The sequence below is a fragment of the Salmo trutta genome, unplaced genomic scaffold (assembly GCF_901001165.1).
Source record: "Salmo trutta unplaced genomic scaffold, fSalTru1.1, whole genome shotgun sequence".
In the NCBI taxonomy this organism is placed as follows: Eukaryota; Metazoa; Chordata; class Actinopteri; order Salmoniformes; family Salmonidae; genus Salmo; species Salmo trutta.
In genome coordinates this window covers 3181007-3202470 of record NW_021822962.1, presented here as the reverse complement: position 1 = coordinate 3202470, position 21464 = coordinate 3181007, and the positions used below count along the sequence as shown (strand labels likewise).

Here is a 21464-nt window from a genome sequence, read left to right as displayed (position 1 = left end):
CAGGTAGAGACAGAGTTAGGGTCTCTTCCTGGTTGGGGTTAGGTCTGGTCCTATCAGATAGAGACAGAGTTAGGGTCTCTTCCTGGCTGGGGTTAGGTCTGGTCCTATCAGGTAGAGACAGAGCTAGGGTCTCTTCCTGGCTGGGGTTAGGTCTGGTCCTATCAGGTAGAGACAGAGCTAGGGTCTCTTCCTGGCTGGGGTTAGGTCTGGTCCTATCAGGTAGAGACAGAGCTAGGGTCTCTGGGGGTGAGGAAGCAGCTCCATCTTTACTGCTGGGTTCCGGCTCTACAAACCCACTGAAAAAAGAGACACATACTGTACAATTAAATTCAACTGCCCTGGACAGAGAATTCCAATTCAACTGCACTGGACAGAAAAATCCAATTCAACTGCACTGGACAGAAAAATCCAATTCAACTGCACTGGACAGAAAAATCCAATTCAACTGCACTGGACAGAGAATTCCAATTCAACTGCACTGGACAGAGAATTCCAATTCAACTGCACTGGACAGAAAAATCCAATTCAACTGCACTGGTCATCATATAATGTCGCTGGTAGGTTTGACTTTTACATACATTGTGTGTGTCTAATGTATGTGTGTGTGTGTGTATGTGTGTGTCTAATGAATGTGTGTGTGTGTGTGTGTCTAATGTATGTGTGTGTGTGTGTGTGTATGTGTGTGTCTAATGAATGTGTGTGTGTGTGTGTGTGTGTGTGTGTGTGTGTGTGTGTGTGTGTGTGTGTGTGTGTGTGTGTGTGTGTGTGTGTGTGTGTGTGTGTGTGTGTGTGTGTGCTTGTGAGGCCTACCTACCTAACAGAGTCGGAGTCACAGGACTCCTTGCGGCTGGTCTCTAACAGGTCCTCCTGGGAGTGGAAGCGTTGCAGTTTGCAGCCGCAGCGCAGCACGGCCTGGGACACAGAGTAATGGGTTCTCCCTGAGGCGCAGGCCTCTATCTGGGACACCCCCAGCTCCGACTGCAGGAAGAGGTGCAGACAGCTGTCTGACAGAAGCAGATTACTCTCCAGGGTCCTGGCATGAAATACCAATGGGCATATTAGAAAATGGAACTCTGGTACTATACCAACAGACCCATAAATACAAATGGATATTCATGGGTATGTTGATTTGTTTAACATTAGTCAAATATAACCTATTACAGTGTCTATTGTTCACTACAGCCAGAAAAACACAGGAAGCACAACCTAGTGCAGCAACGAGGAGGCATATGCATATGTGTAACAAATGTTTAGTAGGCCTTTAACTCTTGAGTATAACCGTTGTTTTTCTAGTATTTTTTTACAACTATTTTTCTTGTTATTTTTGTAATGTTTGTTAGGAGGACACTCACAGTTGAAGGAACTTCTGGAGGCCCTTCATCCTCTCTGTGATCTGCTGGGCATTGTTCAGGCTAAAGAAAGGGTTCTTAGGTGGTAGTTCAGGTAGCTGGACCCTGGAAATGGAGACAATCAAATCAAAACACACTTAAAGGGTCAATCTGGGATTGGTACATCCATTTTCTGGACTGTTTAATTAATTATATATAGTCATTGATTCTTAAAGAATCTAAAATAATTGGCACCTTTTTTAACAACCACTAGTTAGAGACACAAGACATGTGGAAGTATTTTCATTATGTACATTTGTTAAATGTGTCCCCAGCTATCTTAGGTCAATATGCTATACATATAGAGTATGCCATCCTCCTATGAATACCTACATGAGTAGGGAGTTTGCCTGTAGTTTCTGCCGGAGCCATACGAACTCACGGTACCTTCTCCTCACACAGGAGATCTTCTTAGTGAAGCAGAGACTGTTGGTCTGAGGAGAGACAACAGCAGTTTAACACTGATATTCCATCATCCGTATGAACAGGTGGAGAAAACTAAAACGGACCCTTACCTTAACCATAGCCTTAACCTAAATAGAACCAATTCGGAAATGAAATATTGGTTTGCACGTCAGCCACATCCCCTTTGTTTTCCCCCATTGTCTCAGGACATCATACTTACATGTATACAGATTTCATAGTCCATGTGGGCATGCCAGAAGTCATTCTTCTGAATCCGAGGATCCCGAACCCAGACACTGATAAACTGCTCCATGGGGAGGAGAGGAGAGAGACTGAGGAGGTAAGGAGAGAGACTGAGCCACACTTAACTAAACTGTGGATGAGAAGTGAGAATGCACGGTCTGAGGCAAAGATGGAAGTTTTACAGGGCAGAAATACAGGAAGTGCAATCATTGACTCACTCCAACTCTAGACATGTAGGATCTTAATTTGATCATTATTTTGTTGCTGAGCATTGTCCTCCACAGCAGGAAATGCAAACATGTAGTGTATTTGAGTTTTAAAAAGGCTTCTAAATTTAGCAATTTCCTATTTAAAATTTCAGACTTGATTTGCCCTAACAAAAAATTTATCAATCCCTACAAAACTGTCCATTCATTATAATCCACATAATAATTCACATTTCCTGTTCTGCAGGATTATTTTCCTGCTGTAGAAAACTAGCTCAAATGAAGATCCTACATCTGTTTATCAGAAAACCCTGTGCCTTTTACAGGTTGGTCCAGTTTATTTACTGTACCGCAGAGTGAAAGCAGAAGTAGCGCTGATCTCTCTCTCTTACACCATCTGATTTGGGATTTACAGTATGTTTTCAGGAGGAATGAAACATCTTTAGATCTGTAGATTTCTACCCACAGTACTGTCCAGCTAGTTCAACCTACTGAAGCAGGAAGAGACCCCCACAGTACTGTCCAGCTAGTTCAACCTACTGAAGCAGGAAGAGACCCCCACAGTACTATCCAGCTAGTTCAACCTACTGAAGCAGGAAGAGACCCCCACAGTACTGTCCAGCTAGTTCAACCTACTGAAGCAGGAAGAGACCCCCACAGTACTGTCCAGCTAGTTCAACCTACTGAAGCAGGAAGACCCCCACAGTACTATCCAGCTAGTTCAACCTACTGAAGCAGGAAGAGACCCCCACAGTACTGTCCAGCTAGTTCAACCTACTGAAGCAGGAAGAGACCCCCACAGTACTGTCCAGCTAGTTCAACCTACTGAAGCAGGAAGAGACCCCCACAGTACTGTCCAGCTAGTTCAACCTACTGAAGCAGGAAGAGACCCCCACAGTACTATCCAGCTAGTTCAACCTACTGAAGCAGGAAGAGACCCCCACAGTACTGTCCAGCTAGTTCAACCTACTGAAGCAGGAAGAGACCCCCACAGTACTATCCAGCTAGTTCAACCTACTGAAGCAGGAAGAGACCCCACAGTACTATCCAGCTAGTTCAACCTACTGAAGCAGGAAGAGACCCCCACAGTACTGTCCAGCTAGTTCAACCTACTGAAGCAGGAAGAGACCCCCACAGTACTGTCCAGCTAGTTCAACCTACTGAAGCAGGAAGAGACCCCCACAGTACTGTCCAGCTAGTTCAACCTACTGAAGCAGGAAGAGACCCCCACAGTATTATCCAGCTAGTTCAACCTACTGAAGCAGGAAGAGACCCCCACAGTACTGTCCAGCTAGTTCAACCTACTGAAGCAGGAAGAGACCCCCACAGTACTGTCCAGCTAGTTCAACCTACTGAAGCAGGAAGAGACCCCCACAGTACTGTCCAGCTAGTTCAACCTACTGAAGCAGGAAGAGACCCCCACAGTATTATCCAGCTAGTTCAACCTACTGAAGCAGGAAGAGACCCCCACAGTACTGTCCAGCTAGTTCAACCTACTGAAGCAGGAAGAGACCCCCACAGTACTGTCCAGCTAGTTCAACCTACTGAAGCAGGAAGAGACCCCCACAGTACTATCCAGCTAGTTCAACCTACTGAAGCAGGAAGAGACCCCCACAGTACTGTCCAGCTAGTTCAACCTACTGAAGCAGGAAGAGACCCCCACAGTACTATCCAGCTAGTTCAACCTACTGAAGCAGGAAGAGACCTCCACAGTACTATCCAGCTAGTTTAACCTACTGAAGCAGGAAGAGACCCCCACACCGACCCTCACTGAGCAACATTACCCACAGTACTATCCAGCTAGTTCAACCTACTGAAGCAGGAAGAGACCCCCACACCGACCCTCACAGTCAACACTACCCACAGTACTATCCAGCTAGTTCAACCTACTGAAGCAGGAAGAGACACCCACAGTACTGTCCAGCTAGTTCAACCTACTGAAGCCGGAAGAGACCCCCACAGTACTATCCAGCTAGTTCAACCTACTGAAGCAGGAAGAGACCCCCACAGTACTATCCAGCTAGTTCAACCTACTGAAGCCGGAAGAGACCCCCACAGTACTATCCAGCTAGTTCAACCTACTGAAGCAGGAAGAGACCCCCACACCGACCCTCACTGGGCAACATTACCCACAGTACTGTCCAGCTAGTTCAACCTACTGAAGCAGGAAGAGACCCCCACAGTACTATCCAGCTAGTTCAACCTACTGAAGCAGGAAGAGACCCCCACAGTACTGTCCAGCTAGTTCAACCTACTGAAGCAGGAAGAGACCCCCACAGTACTGTCCAGCTAGTTCAACCTACTGAAGCATGAAGAGACCCCCACACCGACCCTCACTGAGCAACATTACCCACAGTACTATCCAGCTAGTTCAACCTACTGAAGCAGGAAGACCCCCACAGTACTATCCAGCTAGTTCAACCTACTGAAGCAGGAAGAGACCCCCACAGTACTGTCCAGCTAGTTCAACCTACTGAAGCAGGAAGAGACCCCCACAGTACTGTCCAGCTAGTTCAACCTACTGAAGCAGGAAGAGACCCCCACACCGACCCTCACTGGGCAACATTACCCACAGTACTATCCAGCTAGTTCAACCTACTGAAGCAGGAAGAGACCCCCACACCAACCCTCACTGAGCAACATTACCCACAGTACTATCCAGCTAGTTTAACCTACTGAAGCAGGAAGAGATCCCCACACCGACCCTCACTGGGCAACATTACCCACAGTACTATCCAGCTAGTTCAACCTACTGAAGCAGGAAGAGACCTCCACAGTACTATCCAGCTAGTTTAACCTACTGAAGCAGGAAGAGACCCCCACACCGACCCTCACTGAGCAACATTACCCACAGTACTATCCAGCTAGTTCAACCTACTGAAGCAGGAAGAGACCCCCACACCGACCCTCACAGTCAACACTACCCACAGTACTATCCAGCTAGTTCAACCTACTGAAGCAGGAAGAGACACCCACAGTACTGTCCAGCTAGTTCAACCTACTGAAGCCGGAAGAGACCCCCACAGTACTATCCAGCTAGTTCAACCTACTGAAGCAGGAAGAGACCCCCACAGTACTATCCAGCTAGTTCAACCTACTGAAGCCGGAAGAGACCCCCACAGTACTATCCAGCTAGTTCAACCTACTGAAGCAGGAAGAGACCCCCACACCGACCCTCACTGGGCAACATTACCCACAGTACTGTCCAGCTAGTTCAACCTACTGAAGCAGGAAGAGACCCCCCACAGTACTATCCAGCTAGTTCAACCTACTGAAGCAGGAAGAGACCCCCACAGTACTGTCCAGCTAGTTCAACCTACTGAAGCAGGAAGAGACCCCCACAGTACTGTCCAGCTAGTTCAACCTACTGAAGCATGAAGAGACCCCCACACCGACCCTCACTGAGCAACATTACCCACAGTACTATCCAGCTAGTTCAACCTACTGAAGCAGGAAGACCCCCACAGTACTATCCAGCTAGTTCAACCTACTGAAGCAGGAAGAGACCCCCACAGTACTGTCCAGCTAGTTCAACCTACTGAAGCAGGAAGAGACCCCCACAGTACTGTCCAGCTAGTTCAACCTACTGAAGCAGGAAGAGACCCCCACACCGACCCTCACTGGGCAACATTACCCACAGTACTATCCAGCTAGTTCAACCTACTGAAGCAGGAAGAGACCCCCACACCAACCCTCACTGAGCAACATTACCCACAGTACTATCCAGCTAGTTTAACCTACTGAAGCAGGAAGAGATCCCCACACCGACCCTCACTGGGCAACATTACCCACAGTACTATCCAGCTAGTTCAACCTACTGAAGCAAGAAGAGACCCCCACACCGACCCTCACTGAGCAACAATACCCACAGTACTATCCAGCTAGTTCAACCTACTGAAGCAGGAAGAGACCCCCACACCAACCCTCACTGGGCAACATTACCCACAGTACTATCCAGCTAGTTCAACCTACTGAAGCAGGAAGAGACCCCCACAGTACTGTCCAGCTAGTTTAACCTACTGAAGCAGGAAGAGACCCCCACACCAACCCTCACTGGGCAACATTACCCACAGTACTATCCAGCTAGTTCAACCTACTGAAGCAGGAAGAGACCCCCACACCAACCCTCACTGGGCAACATCACCCACAGTACTATCCAGCTAGTTCAACCTACTGAAGCAGGAAGAGACCCCCACACCAACCCTCACTGGGTAACATTACCCACAGTACTATCCAGCTAGTTCAACCTACTGAAGCAAGAAGAGACCCCCACACCGACCCTCACTGAGCAACAATACCCACAGTACTATCCAGCTAGTTCAACCTACTGAAGCAGGAAGAGACCCCCACACCAACCCTCACTGGGCAACATTACCCACAGTACTATCCAGCTAGTTCAACCTACTGAAGCAGGAAGAGACCCCCACAGTACTGTCCAGCTAGTTTAACCTACTGAAGCAGGAAGAGACCCCCACACCAACCCTCACTGGGCAACATTACCCACAGTACTATCCAGCTAGTTCAACCTACTGAAGCAGGAAGAGACCCCCACACCAACCCTCACTGGGCAACATCACCCACAGTACTATCCAGCTAGTTCAACCTACTGAAGCAGGAAGAGACCCCCACACCAACCCTCACTGGGTAACATTACCCACAGTACTATCCAGCTAGTTCAACCTACTGAAGCAGGAAGAGACCCCCACACTGACCCTCATTGAGCAACATTACCCACAGTACTATCCAGCTAGTTTAACCTACTGAAGCAGGAAGAGACCCCCACACCAACCCTCACTGGGCAACATTACCCACAGTACTATCCAGCTAGTTCAACCTACTGAAGCAGGAAGAGACCCCCACACCAACCCTCACTGGGCAACATTACCCACAGTACTATCCAGCTAGTTCAACCTACTGAAGCAGGAAGAGACCCCCACACCAACCCTCACTGGGTAACATTACCCACAGTACTATCCAGCTAGTTCAACCTACTGAAGCAGGAAGAGACCCCCACACCGACCCTCATTGAGCAACATTACCCACAGTACTATCCAGCTAGTTCAACCTACTGAAGCAGGAAGAGACCCCCACACCAACCCTCACTGGGTAACATTACCCACAGTACTATCCAGCTAGTTCAACCTACTGAAGCAGGAAGAGACCCCCACACCGACCCTCATTGAGCAACATTACCCACAGTACTATCCAGCTAGTTTAACCTACTGAAGCAGGAAGAGACCCCCACACCAACCCTCACTGGGCAACATTACCCACAGTACTATTACATGATACACTGAAAACAATATCTAAAACCTCAGACACACATATACTTCCCATGGATTTGATTGATAAAAGACTCCAGTCGTACCTGGAACACAAGGTTGTTAATCACTTCTCTCATTCTTCAAGTTCAGATCCCGATCAGATCACATCCACAGCGGACTGGGGAATGAATGAACGTTACGCTCTGAGAGAACAGCTGATCCTCGTCCTCTTTATTATGGACAAACAGGTCTGAAGGTATCCAGTCACAGGACAGAGGATTGAGGAACACCTTGTGCTGCTTCCATAAACCTCTGATATAAAACATGTTATTGTGTACCATATAAGGTAACGGAGACGTTCTGTCTGTATTTGTTGTTGTTCTGTTGGACCGTCTGACCTGGAAGTACCTAATAAAACCCTATACAACCCTAGGATCAGGATGGTAACTACACTGACCCTGATAGAACCACTGCTCTGTTCTCTAGTAAAACAGTGTGTAGTAACCAACACTGTCTTTACCTCCTGACCTGGATGACAATTGCAATGTCACTGTGTGTTTATATGTGACACTGCAATGCTCGTTCTGCTCAGCTTCCTCGTTTGAATGCCATTTCAGAGTACTTGAGCACACCTGGAAGTCACAGGTGTGTTGGTGTGTATCCACATAGTACAAATACAACTGTCATGTCTCTATGGCTGTATCTCTTTCTCTGGTCATCAAATCTACTGAACAAGGTGTTACTGTAGCTTATATGGTACCATCTTGTTAAGGTACAATCAACAATATTTGCTGCTGTACAATGGTCATTCAATGAATGATATATTGTCATTAATTCTTGAAGAATATAATTTAGAAATGCAGTCTTTGTACAACTGTCCCAAAGCGTGATTGTTTTACTCTGTTGTTTGTGTTTGTTGTCATTGAGTCTTTGTTAATGTGAATAATGTGAGAAACAGAACATTAAAGGTTCACAGGGTGACAGCTAGCTTTATTCACAGACAGACACTTCACAGATCAAAGGTCAACAGGTACACTAACTTAGTCAGTCAGAGGCAGCTCAGAACTAAAGGTTCAACAGAATGGCAGAGTCTCAAATGGCAGACCATTCCCTATATAGTGCACTACAAAGGAAGTAGGGTTCCGTTTGGGATGCAGACATTGTCCCATAACATTCCATTGTCCCATAACATTCCATTGTCCCATAACATTCCATTGTCCCATAACATTCCAGTCATGGGAGAGGTGCACAATGAATACAGTGTCAGTCATTTTTGTGTAGGGACTAGAGTTTGTCCTGAACATATATAACTCTGGGCCCCTTAACAAAACAATGATTTATCAGTAACAAATATAGGTTGGTGGATAAATATTTGGTTAAGAGTAGCTGAGAACAATCAGTGACTGGGTAGAATTAACATAATCACATCACATATACTTTTTTCATATGTGATGTCACATTTTGATCAGAGTAACTCGTCAAATCCCCATGGTCACTAATAAAACCCTTGGTTATGTTCTACATCAAACAGCATACCGTCTACTATCAAGTTCTACATTAAACAGCATACCGTCTACTATCATGTTCTACATTAAACAGCATACCGTCTACTATCATGTTCTACATTAAACAGCATACCGTCTACTATCATGTTCTACATTAAACAGCATACCGTCTACTATCATGTTCTACATTAAACAGCATACCGTCTACTATCATGTTCTACATTAAACAGCATACCGTCTACTATCACGTTCTACATTAAACAGCATACAGTCTACTATCACGTTCTACATTAAACAGCATACCGTCTACTATCATGTTCTACATTAAACAGCATACCGTCTACTATCACGTTCTACATTAACAGCATACCGTCTACTATCATGTTCTACATTAAAACAGCATAATACCGTCTACTATCATGTTCTACATTAAACAGCATACCGTCTACTATCACGTTCTACATTAAACAGCATACCGTCTACTATCAATGTTCTACATTAAACAGCATACCGTCTACTATCATGTTCTCACATTAAACAGCATACCGTCTACTATCATGTTCTAACTTAAACAGCATACCGTCTACTATCATCGTTCTACATTAAACAGCATACCGTCTACTATCATGTTCTACATTAAACAGCATAGCATACCGTCTACTATCATGTTCTACATTAAACAGCATACCGTCTACTATCACGTTCTACATTAAACAGCATACCGTCTACTATCATGTTCTACATTAAACAGCATACCGTCTACTATCATGTTCTACATTAAACAGCATACCGTCTACTATCACGTTCTACATTAAACAGCATACCGTCTACTATCATGTTCTACATTAAACAGCATACCGTCTACTATCATGTTCTACATTAAACAGCATACCGTCTACTATCACGTTCTACATTAAACAGCATACCGTCTACTATCATGTTCTACATTAAACAGCATACCGTCTAGTATCATTCAACACTTTTCTACATTTGTCAGTAAACTAAATGTAACACATTTATCAACTTTGATTCACACACACAAAAAGTACAATTTCAAGGATTGTGGCAAAGCGTAAATGGGGCAGATATCATATTAGGTGGCCAGTAGTTATCTATTGAGTGTAACACACAGTGAACCCAATACTATACAATATTACTATAGTTAATAAAACAACAGACATCTCACAGTGAACCCAATACTATACAATATTACTATAGTTAATAAAACAACAGACATCTCACAGTGAACCCAATACTATACAATATTACTATAGTTAATAAAACAACAGACATCTCACAGTGAACCCAATACTATACAATATTACTATAGTTAATAAAACAACAGACATCTCACAGTGAACCCAATACTATACAATATTACTATAGTTAATAAAACAACAGACATCTCACAGTGGAAGAGCCGGAGGGAGAGTGGAGGGAGAGCCGGAGGGAGAGCCGAGCCGGAGGGAGAGCCGGAGGGAGAGCCGGAGGGAGAGCCGAGCCGGAGGGAGAGCCGAGCCGGAGGGAGAGCCGGAGGGAGAGTGGAGGGAGAGCCGGAGGGAGAGCCGAGCCGGAGGGAGAGCCGGAGGGAGAGCCGGAGGGAGAGCCGAGCCGGAGGGAGAGCCGAGCCGGAGGGAGAGCCGGAGGGAGAGCCGAGCCGGAGGGAGAGCCTCGTGGCCAAGGTGCCCCAGAGCCAGAAGATACAACAAACTAAATCTAGTACTAAACTCCAATACAATCACATGGGCTTCTACGACCACAGTATCAGTAGTCAAAGTCAAACAGAACACAGTGTCCACAGTGATTCAGTCTGCTGCAGTACATGAAGACACTGGGAAAGGAATGCTAAGGGTTAGTTCCAACTCTTCAGACGTAGTGTACACACATCCAGTCACTTTAAGTGCTGGATCCCAAAAAACAAAGGCATGTAATCCAGAGAGATACTCGCACACTTCGTCAGGCTTCGACAAAGAGCTTGGGGTTGAAATGTTCTACAATAGACTGGGGGAGCATTCATCAGCGTGAACCGTCTGTCTGCCTTCATTTCATGAGTTTCAACTCAATCAGAGCCACAGAGAGAGATAGACGTCTCTATGAATGGTTCTGAACTCCACCCCACGCTGCACTACATCCCTAAAGGCATTGTGACCTCACCCAGCACCACAGGAAGCAGGAAGAGGCCCAGCCAACCCCGTAGAGGGCTTTTACACCTGCCACCATGACTCAGTCTACCTGCAGCAGGACATGGTTTCACACACTGAGCCTTTAATGTCAGCTGAAGGAGGACCTTGGTCCGCTGGAGGACAAATGAACCTATGAGATGCCTACAGATGCTTGTCAGTTCACATCCATACTTGTGTACTCACATGCACACACACACAGACTCTACGACACACACACACACACCCTTTACTGGTCCTCGTCCCCAGAGTGCCAGGTGAGTTTGTCCTCGTAGAAGGCTACAACCACCTCAGGATACCTGGCGCTGGCCTCCCTGGCTGACAGCAGGGCCACCTCGTCACGGTTCTTCCTGTACAGACACACAGGGATACAAGCCATGATTACAATCATTATACCGTCCCTATGACATATTATTACATAGATAATATCTTTACACATGTAAAGAGAGAGGGAGACTACAACAGGGGGGTAAAGTCCATGTCTTTCTGTTTGTCAGAGCACATCATTATAACTACTTTGGTGCTGTTGCACAATCAAAAGTCTTTACCAGAAATGACTAGTATGTTTGAGGAATGTAGCCTACACTAGTCTGTTGTTTACCAGAAATGACTAGTATGTTTGAGGAATGTAGCCTACACTAGTCTGTTGTTTACCAGAAATGACTAGTATGTTTGAGGAATGTAGCCTACACTAGTCTGTTGCTGCCTGGCATACAGTCAGGAAGACAAGAGGAACCAGTTGTGTGACAGAGAGGTTTTATTCTAAAAACAACAGACAACATCTGCCAACCTTGGAATGTTGGAGTTAGTTGGTGTTTGTTGCAGTCTGTTGTGGCAGTATGGAAGCGATTAACTGTACCATTTGATGAGGAACATGAGTTCTCCGTGTCTGTCTGTGGAGCCGATGATGCGTTCAGGTTCCAGGGGGCACGTGAGGGCAGTGGGAGAATCTGACTCCCGGTCAGCTGGTTCCTGGAGGTCATTATGTCTCTGCTCACTGTACACCTGCTGGGAGGACAACACAACACAGCTGACCAGTCAGAGGGATCTCCTGTTGTGATGAGTTAGAGGAGCATTAGAACACAACAGACCAGTCAGAGAGATCTCCTGTTGTGATGAGTTAAAGGAGCATTAGAACACAACAGACCAGTCAGAGAGATCTCCTGTTGTGATGAGTTAGAGGAGCATTAGAACACAACAGACCAGTCAGAGAGATCTCCTGTTGTGATGAGTTAAAGGAGCATTAGAACACAACAGACCAGTCAGAGAGATCTCCTGTTGTGATGAGTTAGAGGAGCATTAGAACACAACAGACCAGTCAGAGAGATCTCCTGTTGTGATGAGTTAGAGGAGCATTAGAACACAACAGACCAGTCAGAGAGATCTCCTGTTGTGATGAGTTAGAGGAGCATTAGAACACAACAGACCAGTCAGAGAGATCTCCTGTTGTGATGAGTTAGAGGAGCATTAGAACACAACAGACCAGTCAGAGGGATCTCCTGTTGTGATGAGTTAGAGGAGCATTAGAACACAACAGACCTGTCAGAGGGATCTCCTGTTGTGATGAGTTAGAGGAGCATTAGAACACAACAGACCAGTCAGAGAGATCTCCTGTTGTGATGAGTTAGAGGAGCATTAGAACACAACAGACCAGTCAGAGGGATCTCCTGTTGTGATGAGTTAGAGGAGCATTAGAACACAACAGACCTGTCAGAGAGATCTCCTGTTGTGATGAGTTAGAGGAGCATTAGAACACAACAGACCTGTCAGAGAGATCTCCTGTTGTGATGAGTTAGAGGAGCATTAGAACACAACAGACCAGTCAGAGGGATCTCCTGTTGTGATGAGTTAGAGGAGCATTAGAACACAACAGACCAGTTAGAGAGATCTCCTGTTGTGATGAGTTAGAGGAGCATTAGAACACAACAGACCAGTCAGAGAGATCTCCTGTTGTGATGAGTTAGAGGAGCATTAGAACACAACAGACCTGTCAGAGAGATCTCCTGTTGTGATGAGTTAGAGGAGCATTAGAACACAACAGACCAGTCAGAGGGATCTCCTGTTGTGATGAGTTAGAGGAGCATTAGAACACAACAGACCTGTCAGAGAGATCTCCTGTTGTGATGAGTTAGAGGAGCATTAGAACACAACAGACCTGTCAGAGAGATCTCCTGTTGTGATGAGTTAGAGGAGCATTAGAACACAACAGACCTGTCAGAGAGATCTCCTGTTGTGATGAGTTAGAGGAGCATTAGAACACAACAGACCTGTCAGAGAGATCTCCTGTTGTGATGAGTTAGAGGAGCATTAGAACACAACAGACCTGTCAGAGAGATCTCCTGTTGTGATGAGTTAGAGGAGCATTAGAACACAACAGACCTGTCAGAGAGATCTCCTGTTGTGATGAGTTAGAGGAGCATTAGAACACAACAGACCAGTCAGAGAGATCTCCTGTTGTGATGAGTTAGAGGAGCATTAGAACACAACAGACCAGTCAGAGAGATCTCCTGTTGTGATGAGTTAGAGGAGCATTAGAACACAACAGACCAGTCAGAGGGATCTCCTGTTGTGATGAGTTAGAGGAGCATTAGAACACAACAGACCAGTTAGAGAGATATTCTGTTGTGATGAGTTAGAGGAGCATTATAATCAAGGCAACGACTCAACGACTCTCCCCGTCTCAATATTTAATAGAGATAAGCGACACTGTACATGCTGAACAAAGATGTTTTGCTCAGGTGTTCTAGACATTTTGTTTGTAATTTAGTCAAAGGGTTGTTGAATCACTATAGTACTATGTGGAAGCAGTGCCAGGCATGGAAAGTGGAAACATTGACTCCAAGGGAACAATGAAACATGTGTATATCTGGAGCAGAATGTCTGGATATCATTCTGGAATTAGAATGCCTCCTTCCTGGTTCTATTCCTATATCAGTCTGCTGAGGTAACTGTTCCACATTACTGTGGAGCTTTTATCATAATATAACAAATGTGTATTTTTGGGTACCGGTATTCTTATTCTATTCCATGATCATATAGTAATAAACCTACATACACACACTGATCTACAGACCAGTCTTCTATTGACATTAATAAACACACTGATCTGCAGACCAGTCTTCTATTGACATTAATAAACACTGATCTGCAGACCAGTCTTCTATTGACATTAATAAACACACTGATCTACAGACCAGTCTTCTATTGACATTTATACACACACTGATCTACAGACCAGTCTTCTATTGACATTAATAAACACACTGATCTACAGACCAGTCTTCTATTGACATTAATAAACACACTGATCTACAGACCAGTCTTCTATTGACATTAATAAACACTGATCTGCAGACCAGTCTTCTATTGACATTAATAAACACACTGATCTGCAGACCAGTCTTCTATTGACATTAATAAACACTGATCTGCAGACCAGTCTTCTATTGACATTAATAAACACACTGATCTACAGACCAGTCTTCTATTGACATTAATAAACACACTGATCTACAGACCAGTCTTCTATTGACATTAATAAACACACTGATCTACAGACCAGTCTTCTATTGATATTAATAAACACACTGATCTACAGACCAGTCTTCTATTGACATTAATAAACACACTGATCTACAGACCAGTCTTCTATTGACATTAATAAACACACTGATCTACAGACCAGTCTTCTATTGACATTAATAAACACACTGATCTACAGACCAGTCTTCTATTGACATTAATAAACACACTGATCTACAGACCAGTCTTCTATTGACATTAATAAACACACTGATCTACAGACCAGTCTTCTATTGACATTAATAAACAAGGATTTGATGGAGCCGACCTTTTTGTCATCCCAGATCTCAGTCACTCCGTCATCCCAGATCTCAGTCACTCCGTCATCCCAGATCTCAGTCACTCCGTCATCCCAGATCTCAGTCACTCCGTCATCCCAGATCTCAGTCACTCCGTCATCCCAGATCTCAGTCACTCCGTCATCCCAGATCTCAGTCACTCTGTCATCCCAGATCTCAGCCACTCTGTCATCCTAGATCTCAGTCACTCTGTAACCCAGATCTCAGCCACTCTGTCATCCCAGATCTCAGTCACTCCGGCATCCCAGATCTCAGTCACTCTGGCATCCCAGATCTCAGTCACTCTGTCATCCTAGATCTCAGTCACTCTGTCATCCTAGATCTCAGCCACTCTGTAACCCAGATCTCAGCCACTCTGTCATCCCAGATCTCAGCCACTCTGTCATCCCAGATCTCAGTCACTCTGTAACCCAGATCTCAGCCACTCTGTCATCCCAGATCTCAGCCACTCTGTCATCCCAGATCTCAGCCACTCTGTCATCCCAGATCTCAGCCACTCTGTCATCCCAGATCTCAGCCACTCTGTCATCCCAGATCTCTGTCATCCCAGATCTCAGCCACTCTGTCACCCCAGATCTCAGCCACTCTGTCACCCCAGATCTCAGCCTCTCTGTCATCCCAGATCTCAGCCACTCTGTCATCCCAGATCTCAGCCACTCTGTCATCCCAGATCTCAGCCACTCCGTCATCCCAGATCTCAGCCACTCCGTCATCCCAGATCTCAGTCACTCCGTCATCCCAGATCTCAGTCACTCCGTCATCCCAGATCTCAGCCACTCCGTCATCCCAGATCTCAGTCACTCTGTAACCCAGATCTCAGCCACTCCGTCATCCCAGATCTCAGCCACTCTGTCATCCCAGATCTCAGCCACTCTGTCATCCCAGATCTCAGCCACTCTGTCATCCCAGATCTCAGTCACTTTGTCATCCCAGATCTCAGCCACTCTGTCATCCCAGATCTCAGCCACTCTGTCATCCCAGATCTCAGTCACTCTGTCATCCCAGATCTCAGTCACTCTGTCATCCCAGATCTCAGTCACTCTGTCATCCCAGATCTCAGCCACTCTGTCATCCCAGATCTCAGCCACTCTGTCATCCCAGATCTCAGCCTCTCTGTCACCCCAGATCTCAGCCTCTCTGTCATCCCAGATCTCAGCCACTCTGTCATCCCAGATCTCAGCCACTCTGTCATCCCAGATCTCAGCCACTCTGTCATCCCAGATCTCAGCCACTCTGTCATCCCAGATCTCAGCCACTCTGTCATCCCAGATCTCAGCCACTCTGTCATCCCAGATCTCAGCCACTCTGTCATCCCAGATCTCAGCCACTCTGTCATCCCAGATCTCAGCCACTCTGTCATCCTAGATCTCAGTCACTCTGTAACCCAGATCTCAGCCACTCTGTCATCCCAGATCTCAGTCACTCTGTAACCCAGATCTCAGCCACTCTGTCATCCCAGATCTCAGCCACTCTGTCATCCCAGATCTCAGTCACTCTGTAACCCAGATCTCAGCCACTCTGTCATCCCAGATCTCAGCCACTCTGTCATCCCAGATCTCAGTCACTCTGTCATCCCAGATCTCAGTCACTCCGTCATCCCAGATCTCAGTCACTCCGTCATCCCAGATCTCAGTCACTCCGTCATCCCAGATCTCAGTCACTCCGTCATCCCAGATCTCAGTCACTCCGTCATCCCAGATCTCAGCCACTCCGTCATCCCAGATCTCAGCCACTCCGTCATCCCAGATCTCAGTCACTCCGTCATCCCAGATCTCAGTCACTCCGTCATCCCAGATCTCAGCCACTCCGTCATCCCAGATCTCAGCCACTCCGTCATCCCAGATCTCAGTCACTCTGTCATCCCAGATCTCAGCCACTCTGTCATCCCAGATCTCAGCCACTCTGTCATCCTAGATCTCAGTCACTCTGTAACCCAGATCTCAGCCACTCTGTCATCCCAGATCTCAGTCACTCTGTAACCCAGATCTCAGCCACTCTGTCATCCCAGATCTCAGCCACTCTGTCATCCCAGATCTCAGTCACTCTGTAACCCAGATCTCAGCCACTCTGTCATCCCAGATCTCAGCCACTCTGTCATCCCAGATCTCAGTCACTCTGTCATCCCAGATCTCAGTCACTCTGTCATCCCAGATCTCAGTCACTCCGTCATCCCAGATCTCAGTCACTCCGTCATCCCAGATCTCAGTCACTCCGTCATCCCAGATCTCAGTCACTCCGTCATCCCAGATCTCAGCCACTCCGTCATCCCAGATCTCAGCCACTCCGTCATCCCAGATCTCAGCCACTCCGTCATCCCAGATCTCAGTCACTCCGTCATCCCAGATCTCAGCCACTCCGTCATCCCAGATCTCAGCCACTCCGTCATCCCAGATCTCAGCCACTCCGTCATCCCAGATCTCAGTCACTCCGTCATCCCAGATCTCAGCCACTCTGTCATCCCAGATCTCAGCCACTCACAATCTCAGTCTCCTGTTCTGCCAGTTCCTCTTTGGGGACTAGCTCTGGTTCCACCGACCGTAGGTTCTCTTCCTCAACCTGATTCTCTCCAGACAAACAGAGGTTTCTCAGGAACTCTTCTATCAGTTCAGGACAGACCAAGTTGTCCTCCGGTTCCCAGGTGTTGTCAGCACTAGAGGCAGAAACAGTGTGAGTGTGTCTATGTACAGCAAGATTTTAATATTAGCCACTGAAGACATGAATGGAATTCATAGACACAACTATTTTTAACTAGTTTAGGATACTACTGTATATGTCCCAAATGGCCCCCTATTCCTTATATAGTGCACTAGTGTGTAATTATGTTCAAGAGTAGTGCGTTAGGGAATATGGTGCCATTTGGGAGGCACATGGTCTATTCAACTGTGTTGAAATGCTCTCCTTACTCAGTGAATCCTTTCCACTTCAGATAGTACTCTACTCTTCCATTGGAGACCCTTCGATGGATGATCTTCTCAACCACAAACTCCTGGACGACTGGTGGTGTTGTTGTTGATAGTGTTGTTGTTGTTAATGGTGTTGGTGTTATTATTGTTTCTGCCTTTCTCTGTTTCACATTCTGCTTTTTTCTCATTCTAACCTGCAGGGGGAAAATATATACTTCAAGTTAAGTGTAACTCAGAAAAATATAATTCAGAAAAATGTAGTAGCCTATTTCATTGTGTATTGTGAAGAGGCTATGACTGTATTCACTCCTCATCAGAAATATTATGTACAATCTTTCACGCAACGTTATTACAATGTAACGCGAGCACAATATCGAGGTCCAGACAGAATATCGTCGTCATTATTATCATCATCATCACCATGTGGTTACATTGAAACGTCTAGCAGCCCCGGGTCAAGGGGAAATAAACGGATAGGCTAGCGCATCGCCGTTCTACGCGCGTTCTGTACACATCTATTACTATTTACAAAACAAATGTTTACTGCGGACTCGCCGGTGAAATGACTAGAGGCTGTAACACTGCGGACTGCAGTCACTGACAAACATACACAAACTACACTTAACAGTACATTCATGTATCGTATGATTAACGCTAACGCAGACTAGGCTACATATCGAAGGCTATTACTAATAAACACGTACGCTTTCAGTCCAACTTTGGCGGTGACAGAAATACGCTACGATGTAGCATACGCTGGAGCACGCTGATAGAAAAACAACGCAATGTGTCCAGTGGGTCGTTAGATGCGTAGCCAAATGCAACAATGTTCCAGTGTCTTTACAAAAACTTTTCATGAATGAGTTAAATAAAGATGGCCGGGTTGGGAGCTCGGAGGAAGTGGTTGCCAAGGGAAGAGGTCAAGTCAGAAAAACCGGGAGGAGACGACGCGACATCCGCCAATCACAGACCGATCCGCTTGTCCGCTCTGTCTACAGTGGGAATTCGCTTGGGTTTACTACTGTCATTTAATAGTAGGATTTGGCGATACGCTCGGCTATAATGATGATTGTTAGCCGACGGGCATGAGGGAGAGAAGTTGCCTACGCTGTTAAAATAAAGGGTTTTGTAACACTAAAACTAGTGGGAACTGAGCTGAGGAGACGAAACCTTAACTTTGCTGGAGTTTTGAAACACATGGGTGTAAAGGGTTATGAGAGAGATTTAAGGTGTAGCCTACTGAAACATCCAAGGTGTTCTGAAACATGACGTGGTGTGTTGTAACGCCACATAGTCAAGCGTTGTGGAACACCTTGCCAGAGACTGGGAGCACTAACCAGGAAAAGGTTGAAAACACTATTATGATGTTTCGAGGCCTGTTTCATGCAGAATTAGATCCCTTATCTGTTGGTGTCGTTTCCTCTCTGTAAAGTTCCTAAACATTATCATTGTGTTTCGAATCCTGTCTAGTGCAGAATTAGAACACTTGTGGAGTTTTCAAATTCTGTAAATGGGAGTCCATCCTCATTGTGTATTCCCTGCTGTTATACGCTGAGAAACTCCTCATAGGTATTCCATATATATTATTATATTCCAAAAGGTCAAATGTATAGTATTATGCTCAAACGAAAGATATGATAAAATATAGTTTTGTGAAAATACAAATTAATACGTTTGTCCAGGATAGTAATTAATGACTACAAAATAAATGTTTTCAAGACCTGATTTTGAAGCTTAATATTTTCTTTGCAAATTATCAAATGACAACAAAACATGAACAGGTATTTAACATTTTAATACTGATAAAGTACGACAGTTCTAAGATCTGTAAGTTATTTATCATATTCATATTCTTCAAAATCAAGGGAAATATGGCATTATATTTCACATTAATAGAACAAAAATACAGGCAATGACTGCTAATGTTAGCAGTAGCACTCACACAAAACTTGTACAAAACTTCAGCCCTTTGCTCAATATGACCGTGAAAAGTTGGATGCAGTAACGTGTGGCGTGGTAGACTAGAGCTAGAGCAGGTTAAATGATCACTGGCTATTTAGTGTAGCATGTAGCATATAGCATGTGAGGCAAGCATCAAACAATATATAAAGCTCGTAAAGCTCATAGGCAAACAAACCAGCAGTATTAACAAAAAAACAGGCCTTCATTAGCATAAAAAACAAGTGCACAAAAGGTGTAAACAATGACTTGTCCATTAACCACTAGATGTAACATCAACAAAACTGATCAATGAATCAAAATGGCTGTTTGACTTGTACTATAAGCATACAATGACCATTAGCTGCCAAAATTCTACATAAAACCAATGTTCTTGTTGAGTGAATTCCTTTTCTGTTTCCTTCTTCAATGTAACAAAGACAGTCATAACACCCTTAAACCTAGCGGTCAAACAGGGAAATGGTTCCAATCGTTTTTCCACCATTTTTCCCATGGGGGATTTTAGAACAGGCTTGGGAGAGGCAAAGGTCGAGTCATCCTCATACAAAACATGACCCGTCAAACCACGCTTCTTAACGCTTGCTTAACCCGGAAGCCAACTGCACCAATGTGTCAGAGGAAACACCGTTCAGCTGACGACCGAAGTCAGCCTGCATGCGACCGACTTTGATCTGAAGCCATTCTTGTGATTATTGTGATTTTGCTATTGTAAATGTTTGTAGGCCTATGTAGCCAGATTGTATCTATGATCGTATGCTGTCCATTCATGTTTTTGGTATGTTATTTTTATATCTGAGAATTAACCAATGATATCAGGCCACACCCGGCCATGATTACAGACACCTGTGTGTCCTCTGGCACTGTATAAACTAGTGACCCACAGTGTCTGTCATTATACCCTGATGAAGACAGCTTGTCTGTTTAAACTAGTGACCCGCAGTGTCTGTCATTATACCCTGATGAAGACAGCTTGTCTGTATAAACTAGTGACCCACAGTGTCTGTCATTATACCCTGATGAAGACAGCTTGTCTGTATAAACTAGTGACCCCCAGTGTCTGTCATTATACCCTGATGAAGACAGCTTGTCTGTTTAAACTAGTGACCCGCAGTGTCTGTCATTATACCCTGATGAAGACAGCTTGTCTGTATAAACTAGTGACCCACAGTGTCTGTCATTATACCCTGATGAAGACAGCTTGTCTGTATAAACTAGTGACCCCCAGTGTCTGTCATTATACCCTGATGAAGACAGCTTGTCTGTTTAAACTAGTGACCCACAGTGTCTGTCATTATACCCTGATGAAGACAGCTTGTCTGTTTAAACTAGTGACCCCCAGTGTCTGTCATTATACCCTGATGAAGACAGCTTGTCTGTTTAAACTAGTGACCCCCAGTGTCTGTCATTATACCCTGATGAAGACAGCTTGTCTGTATAAACTAGTGACCCACAGTGTCTGTCATTATACCCTGATGAAGACAGCTTGTCTGTTTAAACTAGTGAGCCCCAGTGTCTGTCATTATACCCTGA

The 21464-nt window shown here is 45.3% G+C and overlaps 2 protein-coding genes across 6 annotated transcripts in view; both read right to left on the bottom strand.

Moving 5' to 3' along the window:
- Positions 1 to 7792, bottom strand: part of LOC115187776 (sorting nexin-11-like) — an 8480-nt gene extending 688 nt beyond the window's left edge. Inside the window, exons 1-7 of one of the 3 annotated variants that reach the window (XM_029746802.1) lie at positions 7611 to 7792; positions 2014 to 2097; positions 1722 to 1822; positions 1353 to 1454; positions 815 to 1033; positions 213 to 296; positions 1 to 158 (exon numbers count right to left, since the gene is read on the bottom strand). The exon at positions 1 to 158 is cut by the window's left edge and continues 688 nt beyond it. In XM_029746802.1, the coding sequence (XP_029602662.1) occupies positions 1 to 158; positions 213 to 296; positions 815 to 1033; positions 1353 to 1454; positions 1722 to 1822; positions 2014 to 2097; positions 7611 to 7643 (781 nt within the window). In that variant the 5' untranslated portion in view covers positions 7644 to 7792. Of the gene's footprint in view, positions 297 to 814; positions 1034 to 1352; positions 1455 to 1721; positions 1823 to 2013; positions 2126 to 7610 lie in introns of all 3 variants that reach the window. The other 2 variants (XM_029746800.1, XM_029746801.1) reach the window with 2 other exon arrangements.
- Positions 7793 to 10601: 2809 nt separating this feature from the next.
- On the bottom strand, positions 10602 to 18917 carry LOC115187784 (chromobox protein homolog 3). 3 transcript variants are annotated; one of them, XM_029746816.1, is made up of 6 exons: positions 18680 to 18916; positions 17976 to 18169; positions 17551 to 17722; positions 12051 to 12199; positions 11418 to 11541; positions 10602 to 10842 (listed from the first exon to the last, which is right to left on the bottom strand). In XM_029746816.1, exons 1-5 carry the CDS (start codon positions 18830 to 18832, stop codon positions 11421 to 11423), a joined length of 789 nt encoding a protein of 262 aa, XP_029602676.1. In that variant the 5' UTR covers positions 18833 to 18916; the 3' UTR covers positions 10602 to 10842; positions 11418 to 11420. The 3 variants fall into 3 exon arrangements, with proteins under 3 accessions (XP_029602676.1, XP_029602677.1, XP_029602675.1); XM_029746817.1 differs by lacking the exon at positions 10602 to 10842 and having other exon boundaries at positions 11068 to 11541; positions 12051 to 12196; positions 18680 to 18917; XM_029746815.1 differs by lacking the exon at positions 10602 to 10842 and having other exon boundaries at positions 11068 to 11541.
- Between the last annotated feature and the right edge of the window lie 2547 nt (positions 18918 to 21464).

Bases quoted from the DNA above. Each gene is read 5' to 3' on its own strand.
- LOC115187784 (XM_029746816.1), bottom strand. From the start codon at position 18,832: ATGAAAAGTTTTTGTAAAGACACTGGAACATTGTTGCATTTGGCTACG. The intron at 18,170-18,679 runs GTACGTGTTTAT...TTCCCCCTGCAG, and splicing joins GCCAAAGTTGGACTGAAAGC to GTTAGAATGAGAAAAAAGCA. The intron at 12,200-17,550 runs GTGAGTGGCTGA...TTGTCCTCCCAG, and splicing joins CAGAACAGGAGACTGAGATT to CAGGTGTACAGTGAGCAGAG.